This window comes from Colletotrichum costaricense (assembly GCF_030867565.1).
Source record: "Colletotrichum costaricense strain IMI 309622 chromosome Unknown Scaffold_2.1, whole genome shotgun sequence".
Classification (NCBI taxonomy): domain Eukaryota; kingdom Fungi; phylum Ascomycota; class Sordariomycetes; order Glomerellales; family Glomerellaceae; genus Colletotrichum; species Colletotrichum costaricense.
Genome location: NW_026848231.1, coordinates 476,781 through 490,604, shown reverse-complemented (window position 1 = coordinate 490,604; position 13,824 = coordinate 476,781). Strand labels below are relative to the sequence as shown.

The following is a 13,824-nucleotide window of genomic DNA, read 5'->3' as shown; positions in this document are numbered from 1 at the left end:
CGAGTTAATATCCTTAGTGCTTACACCTTCGAGAAGAATGGCAGACAGCGTAACATCGGCTGGATAATGTGGCAACTTGGAGAACAAGGGCCGTCCCACCGGCCGGTCGGGCCCTGGTGTCTGTTGATTCTAACCCATGTGTCGTCCGGGGTGTCACGCTGGGGCCGTGATATTCCATTTGCGACCTGCCCTATGGGAACGCCTAGGACTGCGGGACAGAAACCCATTGCATGGGATTGCTTTGCCACATCCGCCGCTCCCCGACTTTTTGCACACTGCACTTGAATAATCCTTGCTAAAGACCCGTCGACGGCAAGGGCTGTTGGGCCTGGCGGGGTTCTCGCGCAGAAGCGCACCGTTGAACAACATGCGATCAATTGGACTAGGCGATGTTTGTGCAGTAGCCCGAAGGCAATGAACTAGGATGTGTTGACAGCAGTCCGTTGGGTCTGAGCCTTTAAATGATTGGAAACGACCCTCTAGTCCTGAGAAAGCTTCTCTTTCGATTGTTGTGCGTCTCGTCATTCAACCTGCCGACTTTCTCGAGTTTGTGCAATGGCTATCATTCGTGGTCTGAAAGCAGCAGCTTGGATCGCCCTTGTCTTGGGCCAAGTACAGCTTGCAATTGCTGTGCCAGCGGCTGCCAAGTTCGCCAAGAGAAACACGACGGATCTCCACAGCTCTTACGACTACGTGATTGTGGGCGGTGGCTTGAGTGGCCTTGTGGTTGCCAATAGACTCACCGAAGACCCGGATGGTAACCGAATGACGCGTTCTTGAAATAGCGGACTGACCTGCTGCTAACCGACATCTCTAACAGTAACTGTCTTGGTTGTTGAGTATGGAGACTTCGACGCCAGCTGGGACGTAGCTATCCCCTACTACGCTTCTAACCTACACCCCAACGATTTGATCCAATTCTTGTCCATCCCACAACCTGGATTGAACAACAGGACTTCTGGTGTTCAGACTGGAACAGTAGTTGGAGGTGGCTCTACTGTCAATGGCATGGCATTTGATCGCGGCTCGAAAGCCGACTACGACGCGTGGGAGGAGCTAGGGAACCCGGGATGGAATTGGGACAGCCTCTTCCACTATTTCAAAAAGGTGTGCAAAAACCGACGGTAGAAATAGGGCTGAACTACTTGTGCTGACGTCTTTCCCCAGTCATCTACATTTACGCTTCCCGCGCCCGAGTATGTCGAGAGGTACAACTTTAGTTACGACCCGAGCACCTATGGTGATGGTCCTCTCCAAGCTGGCTTTCCCTCGTGGCAATGGCCCGACAGAGGTACGCGAAAACTTGAACCCCTCCTAACATTTACAGGACTCTATTTCAAAACTAACATGAATGCTTCCTAGATCTTCAAAGAAAGGCCTGGATTGAGGACATTGGCGTTCCTGTACTCGATGACCACGGTGCCGGAGGAAACAACGTTGGCCTGGCTCAGCTCCCCCAAAACCACGACCCAAAGAACGTTACTCGGTCGACCTCGAGAACAGCATACTATGAGCCTATCGCCGAAACTCGCAAAAATCTCAACCTCCTTGTGAAGCACTATGCTTCAAAGATCGAGTTCGAGGATAAGAAAGCTGTCGGCGTCAACATCATCTCACGCGAAACTAACGCCACAACATTGGTGAAGGCAAAGAAGGAAGTTGTCCTTGCCGCCGGCGGCGTTCAGACGCCGAGAGTCCTGCTCCAGAGTGGCATCGGCCCCGCTGGGCTGCTGGAGTCTCTCGACGTCGATGTAGTCGCCGACCTCCCTGGTGTGGGTAGCAACTACCAGGATCACGCATGGATGTTGATGTTGTATACGTACGGTAACCCTCCTGAGCTTGGGAGCGAGGCCATGAACGATCCGGCATTCTTCAATGCATCTGAGGCCGAGTACTTTGCCAATCGAACTGGGCCCTTCACTCACGCTCGTGGGAATAATATCATCTTCAGATCTCTCCAGGATCTTACTCCGGAATATGAAGCTCTGTCAGCGTCTGTCGAAGCTCAGAACGCGCTTGACTTCCTTCCGGAGATCTACTCAGAGCACCCCGAGCTTCTAGAGGGCTTCCTGTCTCAGCGTGAAGCTCTCACCAAACTGTTCCGAAACCCAGAGGCAGGCGTGTTGGAGATTCCCTTCGGGGGCTTCTCTGGTGGCGCAATTGCTTTCCAGAAGCCTCTGTCTCGTGGTACCATCAAGATCAGCTCAACCAATCCTGACCCTGCCAACCCGCCCATCATCGACTTTGGTACCCTTCAAAACCCCGTTGATGTCGATATTGCAGTCCTCAGTGTCAAAGATTTCCGCAAAGTCTGGGATACTCCCACTTTGGCGATTAGGGAGGCCGTTGAGATCTCTCCGGGTGTCAATGTCACATCTGACCAGGCTATCGCTGAAGCTATCAGGAACTCCCTTTTTGCCAGCTTTGCGCACCCCAGCGGAACAGCGAGTTTGCAACCTTTGGAGCATGGTGGCGTTGTGGACCCCCAACTTCGTGTCTACGGTGTTGAGAGCCTGAGGGTGGTTGATGCCAGTATCATTCCACTGATTCCAGCTTGTCATTTGCAAGCGACTATGTATGCCGTAGCTGAAAAGGCTGCCGATATTCTGAAGGAGAATTAGCTCACACAAATACATATTCGCCGAGGTACCCTATCACGCTTTTGATGCTTATGCTTGCGAGGAGCTTCCTTGTCACGAATTAGGAAATTCAAATCCTGCTGTTTGTTAATGGGATTGACAAAGTGATGGTAAGTTTGATCATCGTCCTGGGGTGATCTGAACATGCCGGACCTGCATTAGGCATAGATCAGGAACGCCACCAATCCATGCCGGATGATATGCCGCCTAGACCAAAGACATGTGAAAAGGATTAAAAGTCCGATGGTCCTTCCACCAATTGAGTGGGTGGTCCAAACGCGTCCAGATCCTCAGCTGTGGTCGATCACAGCCACATGGCTTTGCCTGAGAGAAACGGGCTGCATATCTTTCCGTTCGCAAGCAAGCCGAGCCACTGGCACGATGGAGCGGCCGCTCGCATTCCACAAGCCCGTTAAGCATGGTTTTCTTTCACAACTGAACCGCTGTGTGTAATGTAATGGAACCAATCTCGTCATTGCTTCAATGAAAGGAAGCGAACCTCGAATGTCGCCACGCGAATGTTCCCCTGAGATTCCCATCCTTCGCACTCTGTGGCTCTTATATTCCAAACCTTCGTTCTTTCGATTCGGCTTCACTAGCCGTTGATGTTTCAGCAATCCTGAGTGTTGAGTGAAGATGAGGACGTTTGGCGCACTCACTTTCCTACTTTGCATTATCACCGTCGCAGCCGGAGCCATTCCTAGCATCTCCGATTATCCTCCTTGCGCAGTACGAACGTCCGAATCCCGTCTCAGCAAGGTTCAAGCTAACAGATCTAGGTTACCTGCATCGTTGATGCCCTACCTCAGTCCCCATGTACTGGTCTGAACCAGACTTGTCTTTGCGCCGACCCGGTCTTCAACGACAATGTTGGGGCTTGTGTTAACTCTGGATGCACAGTCAAAGAGGGCCTCAGTAAGCATGGAATCAAATTACTCTAGAAGTTTCAGACTCTAACAGTGATACAAGTCGTAGCAAATATGACGTGGGCAAACTGCGGCTTCCCGTTGACCGACAACACAGCGATACCCCGATTCCTCACAGGTACACTCTTCATCTTACCAGTCATCTTCATGTGCATACGGATCTTGAACAAATTTGTCAACCCATCTCCTTGGGGCGCTGATGACGTTTGCATCTTCATCGGGTTTGTAAGTCAGATTCTGGACTGTCACGTCGCTGCACCGATTCTGATGTCCAAACAGGCATGCGCGACGGCTTTGGTGCCTATTGTGTATCGATGTAATTGCACACCCTGCTCACTTAACAACCACCCGAATTACAATCGACTGACATTGGTTGCAGTACTAGCTATTGGTCTTGGGAGGGACATCTGGACTCTCCAACCTTATAAAATCACCGAGTTCCTCAAGGTAATATCTGAACACTGAAGATTTCGTGGGAGAGAAAAACACACCGAATTCCTGAGGGTCGTACAGTAGTTCCAAGACACTTAGACTAACCGTTGCTTAGATTCTTTTTAGTACCCAGATCTTCTACATCACTGGCTTGAGTACCATCAAAGCGTCCATCTTATTCTTCTACCTCCGTATTTTTCCATCTGTTCGCTTTCGCCGAGTATTATGGGCTACACAAGGTTTCAATGCTTTGTTATTATTCTTGTACCTCATTCTCACGTTCACTCAATGTCGCCCACTCAACAAATACTGGCTTGGATGGGATGGAGAACAAGCAGGCGTTTGCATGGACTTCAACAAGCTCGTCTTGACTCACGTTGGCTTCAACATTCTCTTGGATATTTGGATGCTGGCCCTGCCACTCACACAGCTTTATAAACTGAATCTCGGATTCAAGAAGAAATTAGGGGTCATCTTGATGTTTTCTGTTGGATTATTGTAAGTTCCACCGTGGGAGGAAATGTATTCAGACTGCTGATCATGTCAAATCAGCCTCACCGCAATCAGCGCTCTCAGGATTCAAGTCTTGGTTCACTTTGCGACCGCCAATAACATCACTTGTAAGCTCCATCCTTATCATTCTTTCCATCTTCATTCCCAGGAACGATCCAAACTCATATTTGACTCTCTCAGCTGAGGCCTTGTGGGTCTATGTCTGGTCCCTTGCGGAACTTGATGTTGGTGTTTTTGTTGCCTGTATGCCTAGCGCAAGTCAACTCTGGAGATGCACCTTCTCAAAGATCAGAACGCTCTCACATAGATCTGACGAAAGGTCTGGATCAACCACTGAAATGATTCCGTCGCCAAAGAGGGCCAGTGCACCAAAGGCTCGGCACTTGTCTCTGGAGTCAACGTCGTCGATATTGAATCGGTCCCCGGTCTGACGACATTTCAGATGATTGGCTTTGCAGAAACTCAAACATCTCTTAGGGCTCAACCTTGGCACATAAGAGCAAGAAGCATTAGGTTGGTTTCAACAATTGAGCGTATATACGTATTCTATTATTGTAGTTGTACAGATTTTGTAGCTGCGGAAGAATACAAAGAGACGTTAAGTGAGCTCAAGTGTTGCCACCAGCCAAATTGATGAAAAGGTCTTTCAGCCGGTGAAGCAGCATTCTTGCTACTGCTTGAGACGGGTTTTCAAAGCCACCTCGGCTCATACGCTAGGTATCGCGCTGCAGGACGATAAATGCTAGGCTGCTTCAGGCGCTTTCTTCGTCATTGGATCGCTTTTTATTCAGATCCTGGTCCACGACATCATTCAACACAGCCAAGCCATCCCTCTCGGCACCAATTCGAGCTCTTTTCAGACGCCGAGTATCGGACTCCGTCTTCCTCGTAACCCACCAAGTAATCAGCGTAACAATGGCACAGCACCCAACCAGAGCCATTGCTGCTGCGAAACTTGTCTGATAACGCGGCGCATACTTTGACCTGAAGATCTGAGGCCCAATAGCACCTCCGATTTGACCGTAGCTGTTGACAAACCCGATGCTGAAGGCCGAACCTGTGGCTCTTGAAGTGGTCTGGACGCGCCATGGCCACATGAGAGGGAAGAAGGCGGACGTAAAAGCGTTGCCGACGAGCGTTGCGGCATAGACGGCGCCATTGGACGGGTAGGCGACCAACACTCCGTAACACGCGATCACGACAGCGAAAACGCCCAAGGGGTAGAGTGGCCGCGGCACGGTTCCTTTGTCAGCAAAAAATCCCGTTACTCCGATGACAAAGATGGACAAGAGCGAGATTGGCAAGTTGAGTAACTGAGCTCGGGCTATGGTTGTAAACCCAAGATTGGCAATGACCGTTGGCTGATAGAAACGGACACCAGATGTACCGACAGTAAATGTGGCCCAAATGAGAGTGAAGAGCCAAAGACGTCGATCTTTCAGAGAGTCCACAATTTCGCTGAAATTGAAGTTCATCTCTTCAGCTCTCGGGGCATTGGGTGGAAGCCGTGCTTGGATGAAGGCTTTCTCCTTTTCAGTCAGCCACTTCGCAGTGGGAGGGACTAGCACAAGACATTGTTAGAATTATAATAATCGGTAGCAGGTTCAAAGGAACTCGAACTGACAGTCAGGCAGGAGAAAATATACCGCAGTCCCTAAAACGAGAGTAATGAGCCCTTCCACGAGGAATAGCCTATGCGGTTCCGCTGTCAGCTTTCAGGAAGCTCATTTTCAGTGATGTCTTACCACTGCCACCCTGACAACCCTCTTGATCCGGAGACAGTATCGAAGGCAAACGCGAGAATACCGCTGAAGATTCCGGAGAGATTACCGAGGACATCTACCTCGTTTGTTAGAAATTTTGCCCGGCGATGAGAATCGACTAAGGGGTTACTCACAAAAGTAAAGCAGCCGAATCGACATCTCGTCCGGTCTGTACCTGCCAAGGGGTTATTCAATCAATCAACTGGTAAAGCTGCTAGGCAAAGCTTACCAATAGGTCATCTGAAGTATGACTCCAGGAAACATTCCTGCTTCGAACTATGCATTATTAGAAATGTCGGTAGCTTTTTTGATATCCCACAAAAAGACTGGACTTACTGCACCAAGCAGAAATCGGGTAGCGTAGATACCGCCTTTATTGGTGACAGGAACGTGGCAGAGAAGCGCAATGCCCCAGGAGATCATTATCCTCGATTGCCAAGCACTCGGTCTGAGTCGCTTTAACAAAAGATTTGAAGGCGCTTCCAGAACAATGTAGGGTACCTGGACCAATTAGCCGCAAGCTCGGTAACTCAGGTGCGGCTGTAACATACGTAGTATAACACCGTCAAAAGGTTGTATTCGTCAGAAGTCATATTAAGCTGCGTCATGATGTTCCTTGGTGTTCCTTTGTTCATGATTCTCGCATTCGAAATATTGTCAGAGTCGATGTTCTTCATCAGGAAGAGCAGAGAGCATATTGTCATTATCCTCAGGTCGACACGTCGCATGAGCTTCTTCTCCTCATCAGCTGTGAGCAGAGACCTGGCTCTCATTCTCTCGGCATCAAAGCCAGAAACATCTCCGCTGATCGATTCGTCGATTTGCTCCCCACGTCGAGCAAATGTCAAGCCGTCTTTGCTGGCTCCACCGCCGCCAGACAAAGAGTTCGTCCTGGTTGAGATATCCTTCGTGTCGGCCATTATGAAATGATGGAGGAATCTAATCTCTTGGTTGGCCATCCAAGGTTCCGAGTCTCGAAACGCAAAGGCATTGCGCGGTTTTGTGAAGCTTGCTGAATATTACTTATTGAGGGCTGGGGTCAAACGATTCACTAGTCGCCAAGAACTTCACAACAAACAAGACTGAAAAGTCTGACGGAAACAAGCCGAGCCTGCATTCATCTACCGATCATGTCATCTTTCCCGAAATCGCGAGCAATGAAGATAACGGGGGTGTCGTGCACCATTACTGGCCACATGTAGACATATGCATGGATTGTCTCAAGTGTGCCAAGAGGAGACAAGTAGCATCATTTGAGCCCGGGAGAGCCTTCCGCGATAAGTCTTTGCTTCTTGATCTCTTCCTGAGAATCCTTTCGTGGGGGGCTTTGACGCGCTGCTGGGGTATCTATTATGATCATTGGGCAATTCACTGATGACAGTGCTGTTCAACTAAGTAAGCGGACGAAGTCCGTCGAAGATCCTTGCATTCGCAATCATACCCCGCGATGGCGAGATACGGGCATCTCACGCTAACAACATCAGAGAGGCCGAGTGCGGAGATGCGTCGTTCGTGGCACATAAGATAATGAATGTTTCGGTGTCGTGTGGAGTCGCGAACTTATGAAAGTCTAGATGGTGGACTCTGCATCCACGTCAGTAGCATCAACAACTGCTCAAAAGTTCAGCTTCGACTCCAGCAATGGCTGCAACGGTGCAAACAAACCCAGTGCGTCACGATTATGAGAGTTCCACTCTTCCCGTATACCACCAGGTCCCAGAGACCAAGTACGAACGTGAGCATACGAGGAGTCAATATTTGCTATCAAATATGAAGCTTATTGAAATATTTCCGTAGTTGAGTGGGCAGACTTAGTTACACTTGATCTTTCAAAGTTTGACCAGCCGGATGGCAAAGAAGCTCTCGCAAAACAGCTCTTTGATGCCATTCAAACCATTGGATTCTTCTACATTGTCAATTTTGGTTTGAGTCAAGGAGACGTCGATCGCCAATTCGCGATAGGAAAGTCTGTCTTCGAACTACCCACCGAAGAAAAGCTCAAGTATCGTGCCGACCTAGAAAACGGCGGTTATAATGGGTACAAACCGCTTGGCCTAAGGGTGAGTGTTCGAATTGTTGTTATGGAAATGGTTCTCGTCATTTTCCTCATGCTGAATCTCGTGATCCAGGAAATCCGGCCCGGAGTCTTTGACAACACCGAGATCTTCAACATCCCGAAGTTCATCCCTGCCTACGAGCGCCCACAACCCGAGGTGATCGAAAAAAACAGAGCAGAAATTGAACATTTCGCACGTCATCTTCACAACGAAATTGTGAACCGGCTACTGACGCTGTTTGCAATCATACTGGAGCTACCCGAAGACCACTTCGCTGCCCGCCATCGTTATGATGAGGCATTGTCGGACTGTCACTTGAGATACATGAAGTACCACGCGCGAGATGTGAAGACCAACGAAAGACTGGAAAACGTTTGGGTCAAAGGCCACACTGACTTTGGGAGTCTGACTTTGCTGTTCAGGCAGCCTGTTGCAGCTCTCCAGGTGCGAGGCAAAGATGGCAACTGGAAGTGGTATGTTAATATCTCGCATATTTCTTGTGGTAACCATGTTAATACCAAATAGGGTCAAACCATACAACGGTAGCATCACTGTGAACGTGGCCGACGCGCTAGAGTTTCTGAGTAATGGGTTCCTGAAAAGCAGCATTCATCGCGTCGTCGCTCCACCCCCAGACCAGGCGGGGATTGATCGTCTAGGTGTACTGTACTTCGTACGGCCTGAAGATAGTCTCGAGCTCAGACCGGTCCAAAGCAAGGTTCTCCAAAGGCTGGGCTACAATTCTAATGAGAATGCGGCTGTGGCTGGAATCACAGCTGGTGAATGGGTGAAGGCTCGCGTCAGGGCGGGCGTAAATCGTAGCCAAGCAAGAAGCGAGGTCTCCGAACAGGAAATTGTGAAAGGGGTGAAGGCCAAGTATTACGACTGAAGGTACATGGAGGTGAATAAAGAGTTGTTGGACATGGGAAAAAGGAGTATCGAACTTGATATGGACATTGTAGTTTGGTGCTTAACGTGAACCGTCCTCAATCATCATTGGCATACTTCTCAAACACATCCGCGTAAAATTTCCTTCCAACATCCCTATGACTCCTAACCTTCGTCCTCAACTGGCTCTCCCCCCAAGTCTCATATTTTCCCTTCAAAAACGCCGAATCAATCTCCTTCCCCTCCTCAGACTCCGACACCAACCCCCTAATCTCAGGCCTCGCAAAATGCTCCCTCAGAGACCTCACCGCCTCCTCCTTGGTAAGATCCCTCCTCACCCCCTGGAAAAACGGGACGCTGAACCTCTCAAGATGCCCAGACAGCACGCGGTGAGTGGTAGCCTTGCACACCCCGTTCGTCACCACCTCAAACGCCTGACCGATATTGACAACAAAGGAGCCCGGGAGTACTGGTACGTCGATCCATTCGCCCGTCTTGTTGAGAGCTTGTAAGCCCTTAATATGCGGCGGCGAGGCTTGGAGGAGGAAGGTCCACCACCCGGACGAGTCCTTGTGTGGACCCACGCCTTGGCCGCCTGCTTCTTTTTCCAGGAGGCCAGGGTAGTGAACTAGTTTCAGGCGGTGTTGGTCCGAGAGATAGGAGAGGAAAGTCTCTGGCGGGAGAGAGAGTGCTTTGGCTGCCAAGATGAGGAAGCGGTTTCCCAAATCGGTCATTTCCGATATGTACGATTCAACAATAGGACGCAGCGCTGGGTATGAAGACGGCCACTGCGACTGATAGATCAGAAGACTAGCGCAAGAGATGGGGCAGGAAAGACAGCCATGAAATATATATTCTCACCTGATTCGGCCCACGAAGCCGTTCTCTCAGCGGCAGACCCTCCTCCAGCCCGCTCGGTAATTCCGTAGCAAACTCGACCTGTTCCCTCCGATCGCTCTTCCCCGCTGTCGTCTCCGCGCCATCACCGCTGTATCCCAGAAAGTGCGGGGAATTGCTTAGCGCGATCTCGGATTTTGCTTCGGGCGGGAGCGCGAATAACTTTGGCAGTGCGCCGACGACATCAGAAATAGTCTTTTCGGGGATCCCGTGGTTGATGATGTACAAGAACCCGACGTTGGTGAGAGCGTGGCGCAGATGGGCGAGTAAATCCGCCTCAGTTGCGGGGTCTTGGGCGAGGGAGAGGTCTATTGTGGGTATTTCGCTGAAGCTCCCTGTGGGTGGCATGGTGCGCTTGATACCAGCGAGAGCTCAGTTGCTTAGATCCGGTTCTGAATTAAAGTCGGTTGGGTTTGATAGAATGAATTAGGTTGACTTGACATACTTTTCGGGTTAGCAATGACGTTCGAAAGCTTCAGGCTTCGCGGTGAACAGGTCCGCTGCCGGCGCCGGACCCGGGGGCGGCGGGGATGGTGCGAGTTTGGAGGTTGCGCACGTCATGAGCCGACCTATATGATCCCGCGGCGAATACCTAAATTGCTGTATCGAGAAGGAATAGTTACGTACAATGAGGGGCACTTAGGGACGCGAAACCCAAATGCTATTTCCAATACTTCAACCTACTACCTTACTGCACATATAATACACTACTTGGTACCTATGTACCTCCATAGAAGAAGCAAGTTAACAAAGCTTTACTTACTGGTTTTCTGCGGACTTCTTGTCAACCAGTTGACCAAAAAGAGACTACGTTTGACAGCAGCGTTCTCGTTTATGTTAGCAACCCGCTTACCACACACAGCTCACTCTCACACGAGGTCTCACACCATCTCCAATTATGCACCTCCAACACCTGGTCTGTCGGCAAAATCTGCAAAAAAGCAATCATCGCAACATCATCAAACGACAAAAGATTTCAATGCCCAGAGGCGGATTCGAACCGCCGTCAACACGGATCGCTGTATAGAAGAACCACAACGTATCATCCTAACCAACTAGACGATCTGGGCGATTGATCGTGAGGATTTGATGAAGATTCAGGCGTGAAAACGGGTTCATTAGCCCTAAGCGGCCCCGCAGCGGGACTGCATTGCATCGAGTCACGGCAGAAACCCCACGTTGGCGGGCCTCGATCATGCAGGAGAACGAGAAGCTCTAAAAAAGACTTATTAGGTACTTAAGTACGTAATCGATTGACGATATTCGACAAGGTAAGCATGCCGGTATATGTGTTTTCCACCCCGCAAGTCGGAGCCTCATGACTTAGTCACTTGGCACTGCGCCGTTGCAGCTACAGACGGATCGGACTCCGACGTCGCCTTGAGCGTCACCACCGCCGTGCTCGCCGCATCGGACGCGGCGCCAACCGAAACGTACGCCGTCTTAATCTCGCCGAACTTGGCCGTGACAAGAGCATTGGGCAAATCCACCCGCCAGCCGGTACCCTCAACTTCGGCGCTCAGCCTGTAGACGTCTGAACCTAGGAAGGCGGAGACATCCTCAGGGTGCTGGGCCGCATCAGGGTCGACGGCGACGTAGGTGCCGCTGTTGGTCAGCTGGAACGAGCACGTCACGCCCTGGGTAGCAGCCGTGCCGTTCTTGGCGCCCGTCACGGCGCCATTCTCCAGCGAGACGTCGTGGGTGCTCGCGCCGCCTTCGCCCGTCAGAGAGCGGATAGCGACAGTGTATGAGAGGATACCCTCATCATCGCGGTGACGGTCGACGATGTAGAAGTGCAAACTGTTGGGCACATCGATAAACTCAAACTCGCTGCCAGAGTTCGTGCCTGCGTGGAAGAGCGCGTCAGCGAGCTGACGATAGTCGCCGAGGGTGATCATCGCCACGGAGCCGTTGGGCCGGTAAAAGTCAATGAGCTCAATGTCCTCTGGGTTTGCGTCGATAACCCACTGGAAGGGCTGGTTGTCGACATTCTTGGACTTGCTGAGCAAGACACCAGAATCCGGCTGGAAAGAGTCTGATCCCATGCGGTCCACAACTTCGATGTCGTAGTTATCCCAGCTACCGCCGTCGCAGAGCACTTCGGTCGTGATGTTACATGCCGGGGATCGGTCGCCATCCATGATAATGCGGACACCCATCAATCCATCGCCCGGATCGACGGACCGAGCAACCAGGTTGGCAACAGCAACTCCAGAGGTTGCCAGCCCTTCGCGAGACAGCCACAGGATATCAGTCTTGTCAATCAGTCCGAGCTGGAACTTGTCGCGCAAAGTATGCAACGAGCCCATCGACGCACCCTTTAGCGCAGGGATCTGCCAACGGGTATGGGGACCGCCGGGGCCGTTGAAAGAGCCGCGCGACATCATGGACCACGGCCCGGTGTATGCTCTGCGTAGGGGAAGACCATACGGGTTATTGTAGTTATCGCCGATATCGAGCAAGTGGCTCAGCTCGTGGGCGTAGACAGCCATGCCAGAGCTCTCGCCTTGAGTAGACGAGCCACCACCGGCGTTGGGCCAGAGTGTCGATGCCGCCGCCCAGGAGGTCCAAGGAACGTAACGTGTGCGCGCATAGTTGGTCTGGGAGCTGTTTCCCTTTTTCGGGGGGCCGAACTCATCGGGTACGTCTTCGGGACTATTGAACTTCATCTCGCCAAACTCTTGCCATGTTGAGGATTCGTCTTGACCGGCAGAGAGGATGAAGACCAGCTCAAAAGCATCGGCAGTGGCGTTTCCGATCTCGGCACGCCAAGCGGCGAGCGCATCGGTGCGAATGTTCAGGTCGCAAGTCTCTCCCTCAGGACAGGCATCTGGGTTAAAGCCGCCATCAATCCCGTATTGATAGCCGTTGCCAGAGAGCTGGTAAGCACCAAAGGCGGTCAGATCGACTCCGAAGCGGCCGACCGAGTCCTCCATCCAGTACTCGTGAAGAGTGTGCCCATTATTCAGCTCATTTGGCGTATTGAGGAGGTCGCGGTAGAAGGTTGGAACGTTCTCCCGGGGGGTGTCAGCACCTGCAGGCTGAGGGTTGTTGAAGATGGTCGAGTGCGCCGGCTGAGTGATGACGAACGGTCTATCGGGGTAGTCGACGACGACCAGGGCGATGTTGAAGTTGCGGCTGGATCCCTTGCGCGCCGGGTCCGACCAATTCGTGCCTGGTGGTGAAATGAAGTCACCCCATGTCATGTTGTCCGGATTGACCCAGTCCTGGGGATCGATCGGAACGAAAGGCGTGTACGGGCTGTCCGACGCCGCAGCAACTGGGCCGGCGATGAAGGCACCGAGGGTGGCTCCCAGGACGGCCTGGAAGCCACTGTTGCCATCGCGAAACTGCATGTCGCCCAAGATGGAATGAAAGTTGAGCGGTGACGTTCGAACCAGCCACCAGCAGATGCTCACAGAAGCCAGCAAGGCAAGAGAAGAGAGCAGTCGACGGGGCAGACTGGCGATAGATAAGTACTTGGACAGCAAACGCGACGCGGTCAATGAGGTAGTACCGACCTTGCATCTCTGACCTCATGAACGTTCCTCCCCCGCCCCAACGTTATCTCATTGCGGACCTTCATTGATGTATCGTTTTGCTCTTTACGAGAGAAAGAGTGACTTGCGGTTTGCCAAGAAGTCTTAATCTCGTCGTTGCCCTTGTGCAATGGCACCTGCTGCTTCAGGAAAGAGTCCATGTCCACTTG

At 51.5% G+C, this 13,824-nt stretch overlaps 8 protein-coding genes across 8 annotated transcripts; 5 read left to right on the top strand and 3 right to left on the bottom strand.

Moving 5' to 3' along the window:
• Nucleotides 1–555: 555 nt before the first annotated feature.
• Nucleotides 556–2,621, top strand: CCOS01_01769 (GMC oxidoreductase; the record flags this gene model as incomplete). Its single annotated transcript, XM_060449962.1, has 4 exons — nt 556–757; nt 821–1,107; nt 1,168–1,291; nt 1,363–2,621. 4 exons carry the CDS (start codon nt 556–558, stop codon nt 2,619–2,621), a joined length of 1,872 nt encoding a protein of 623 aa, XP_060318612.1.
• Nucleotides 2,622–3,619: 998 nt separating this feature from the next.
• On the top strand, nt 3,620–4,030 carry CCOS01_01768 (CFEM domain-containing protein; the record flags this gene model as incomplete). Its single annotated transcript, XM_060449961.1, has 3 exons — nt 3,620–3,790; nt 3,845–3,881; nt 3,945–4,030. 3 exons carry the CDS (start codon nt 3,620–3,622, stop codon nt 4,028–4,030), a joined length of 294 nt encoding a protein of 97 aa, XP_060318611.1.
• A 313-nt stretch (nt 4,031–4,343) lies between these two features.
• Nucleotides 4,344–4,941, top strand: CCOS01_01767 (uncharacterized protein; the record flags this gene model as incomplete). Its single annotated transcript, XM_060449960.1, has 2 exons — nt 4,344–4,495; nt 4,623–4,941. 2 exons carry the CDS (start codon nt 4,344–4,346, stop codon nt 4,939–4,941), a joined length of 471 nt encoding a protein of 156 aa, XP_060318610.1.
• Nucleotides 4,942–5,262: 321 nt separating this feature from the next.
• CCOS01_01766 (uncharacterized protein) lies at nt 5,263–7,193 on the bottom strand (the record flags this gene model as incomplete). The annotated part of the gene is made up of 7 exons (XM_060449959.1): nt 5,263–6,071; nt 6,135–6,202; nt 6,256–6,349; nt 6,408–6,448; nt 6,503–6,549; nt 6,610–6,774; nt 6,825–7,193. 7 exons carry the CDS (start codon nt 7,191–7,193, stop codon nt 5,263–5,265), a joined length of 1,593 nt encoding a protein of 530 aa, XP_060318609.1.
• Nucleotides 7,194–7,914: 721 nt separating this feature from the next.
• On the top strand, nt 7,915–9,219 carry CCOS01_01765 (flavonol synthase; the record flags this gene model as incomplete). Its single annotated transcript, XM_060449958.1, has 3 exons — nt 7,915–8,008; nt 8,071–8,803; nt 8,856–9,219. 3 exons carry the CDS (start codon nt 7,915–7,917, stop codon nt 9,217–9,219), a joined length of 1,191 nt encoding a protein of 396 aa, XP_060318608.1.
• A 97-nt stretch (nt 9,220–9,316) lies between these two features.
• On the bottom strand, nt 9,317–10,463 carry CCOS01_01764 (2OG-Fe(II)oxygenase; the record flags this gene model as incomplete). The annotated part of the gene is made up of 2 exons (XM_060449957.1): nt 9,317–10,012; nt 10,080–10,463. The coding sequence occupies 2 exons, from the start codon at nt 10,461–10,463 to the stop codon at nt 9,317–9,319; spliced, it is 1,080 nt and encodes a 359-aa protein (XP_060318607.1).
• A 372-nt stretch (nt 10,464–10,835) lies between these two features.
• On the top strand, nt 10,836–11,174 carry CCOS01_01763 (uncharacterized protein; the record flags this gene model as incomplete). The annotated part of the gene is made up of 1 exon (XM_060449956.1): nt 10,836–11,174. One exon carries the CDS (start codon nt 10,836–10,838, stop codon nt 11,172–11,174), a length of 339 nt encoding a protein of 112 aa, XP_060318606.1.
• A 257-nt stretch (nt 11,175–11,431) lies between these two features.
• Nucleotides 11,432–13,471, bottom strand: CCOS01_01762 (M6 family metalloprotease; the record flags this gene model as incomplete). Its single annotated transcript, XM_060449955.1, has 1 exon — nt 11,432–13,471. The coding sequence occupies one exon, from the start codon at nt 13,469–13,471 to the stop codon at nt 11,432–11,434; it is 2,040 nt and encodes a 679-aa protein (XP_060318605.1).
• Nucleotides 13,472–13,824: the final 353 nt, after the last annotated feature.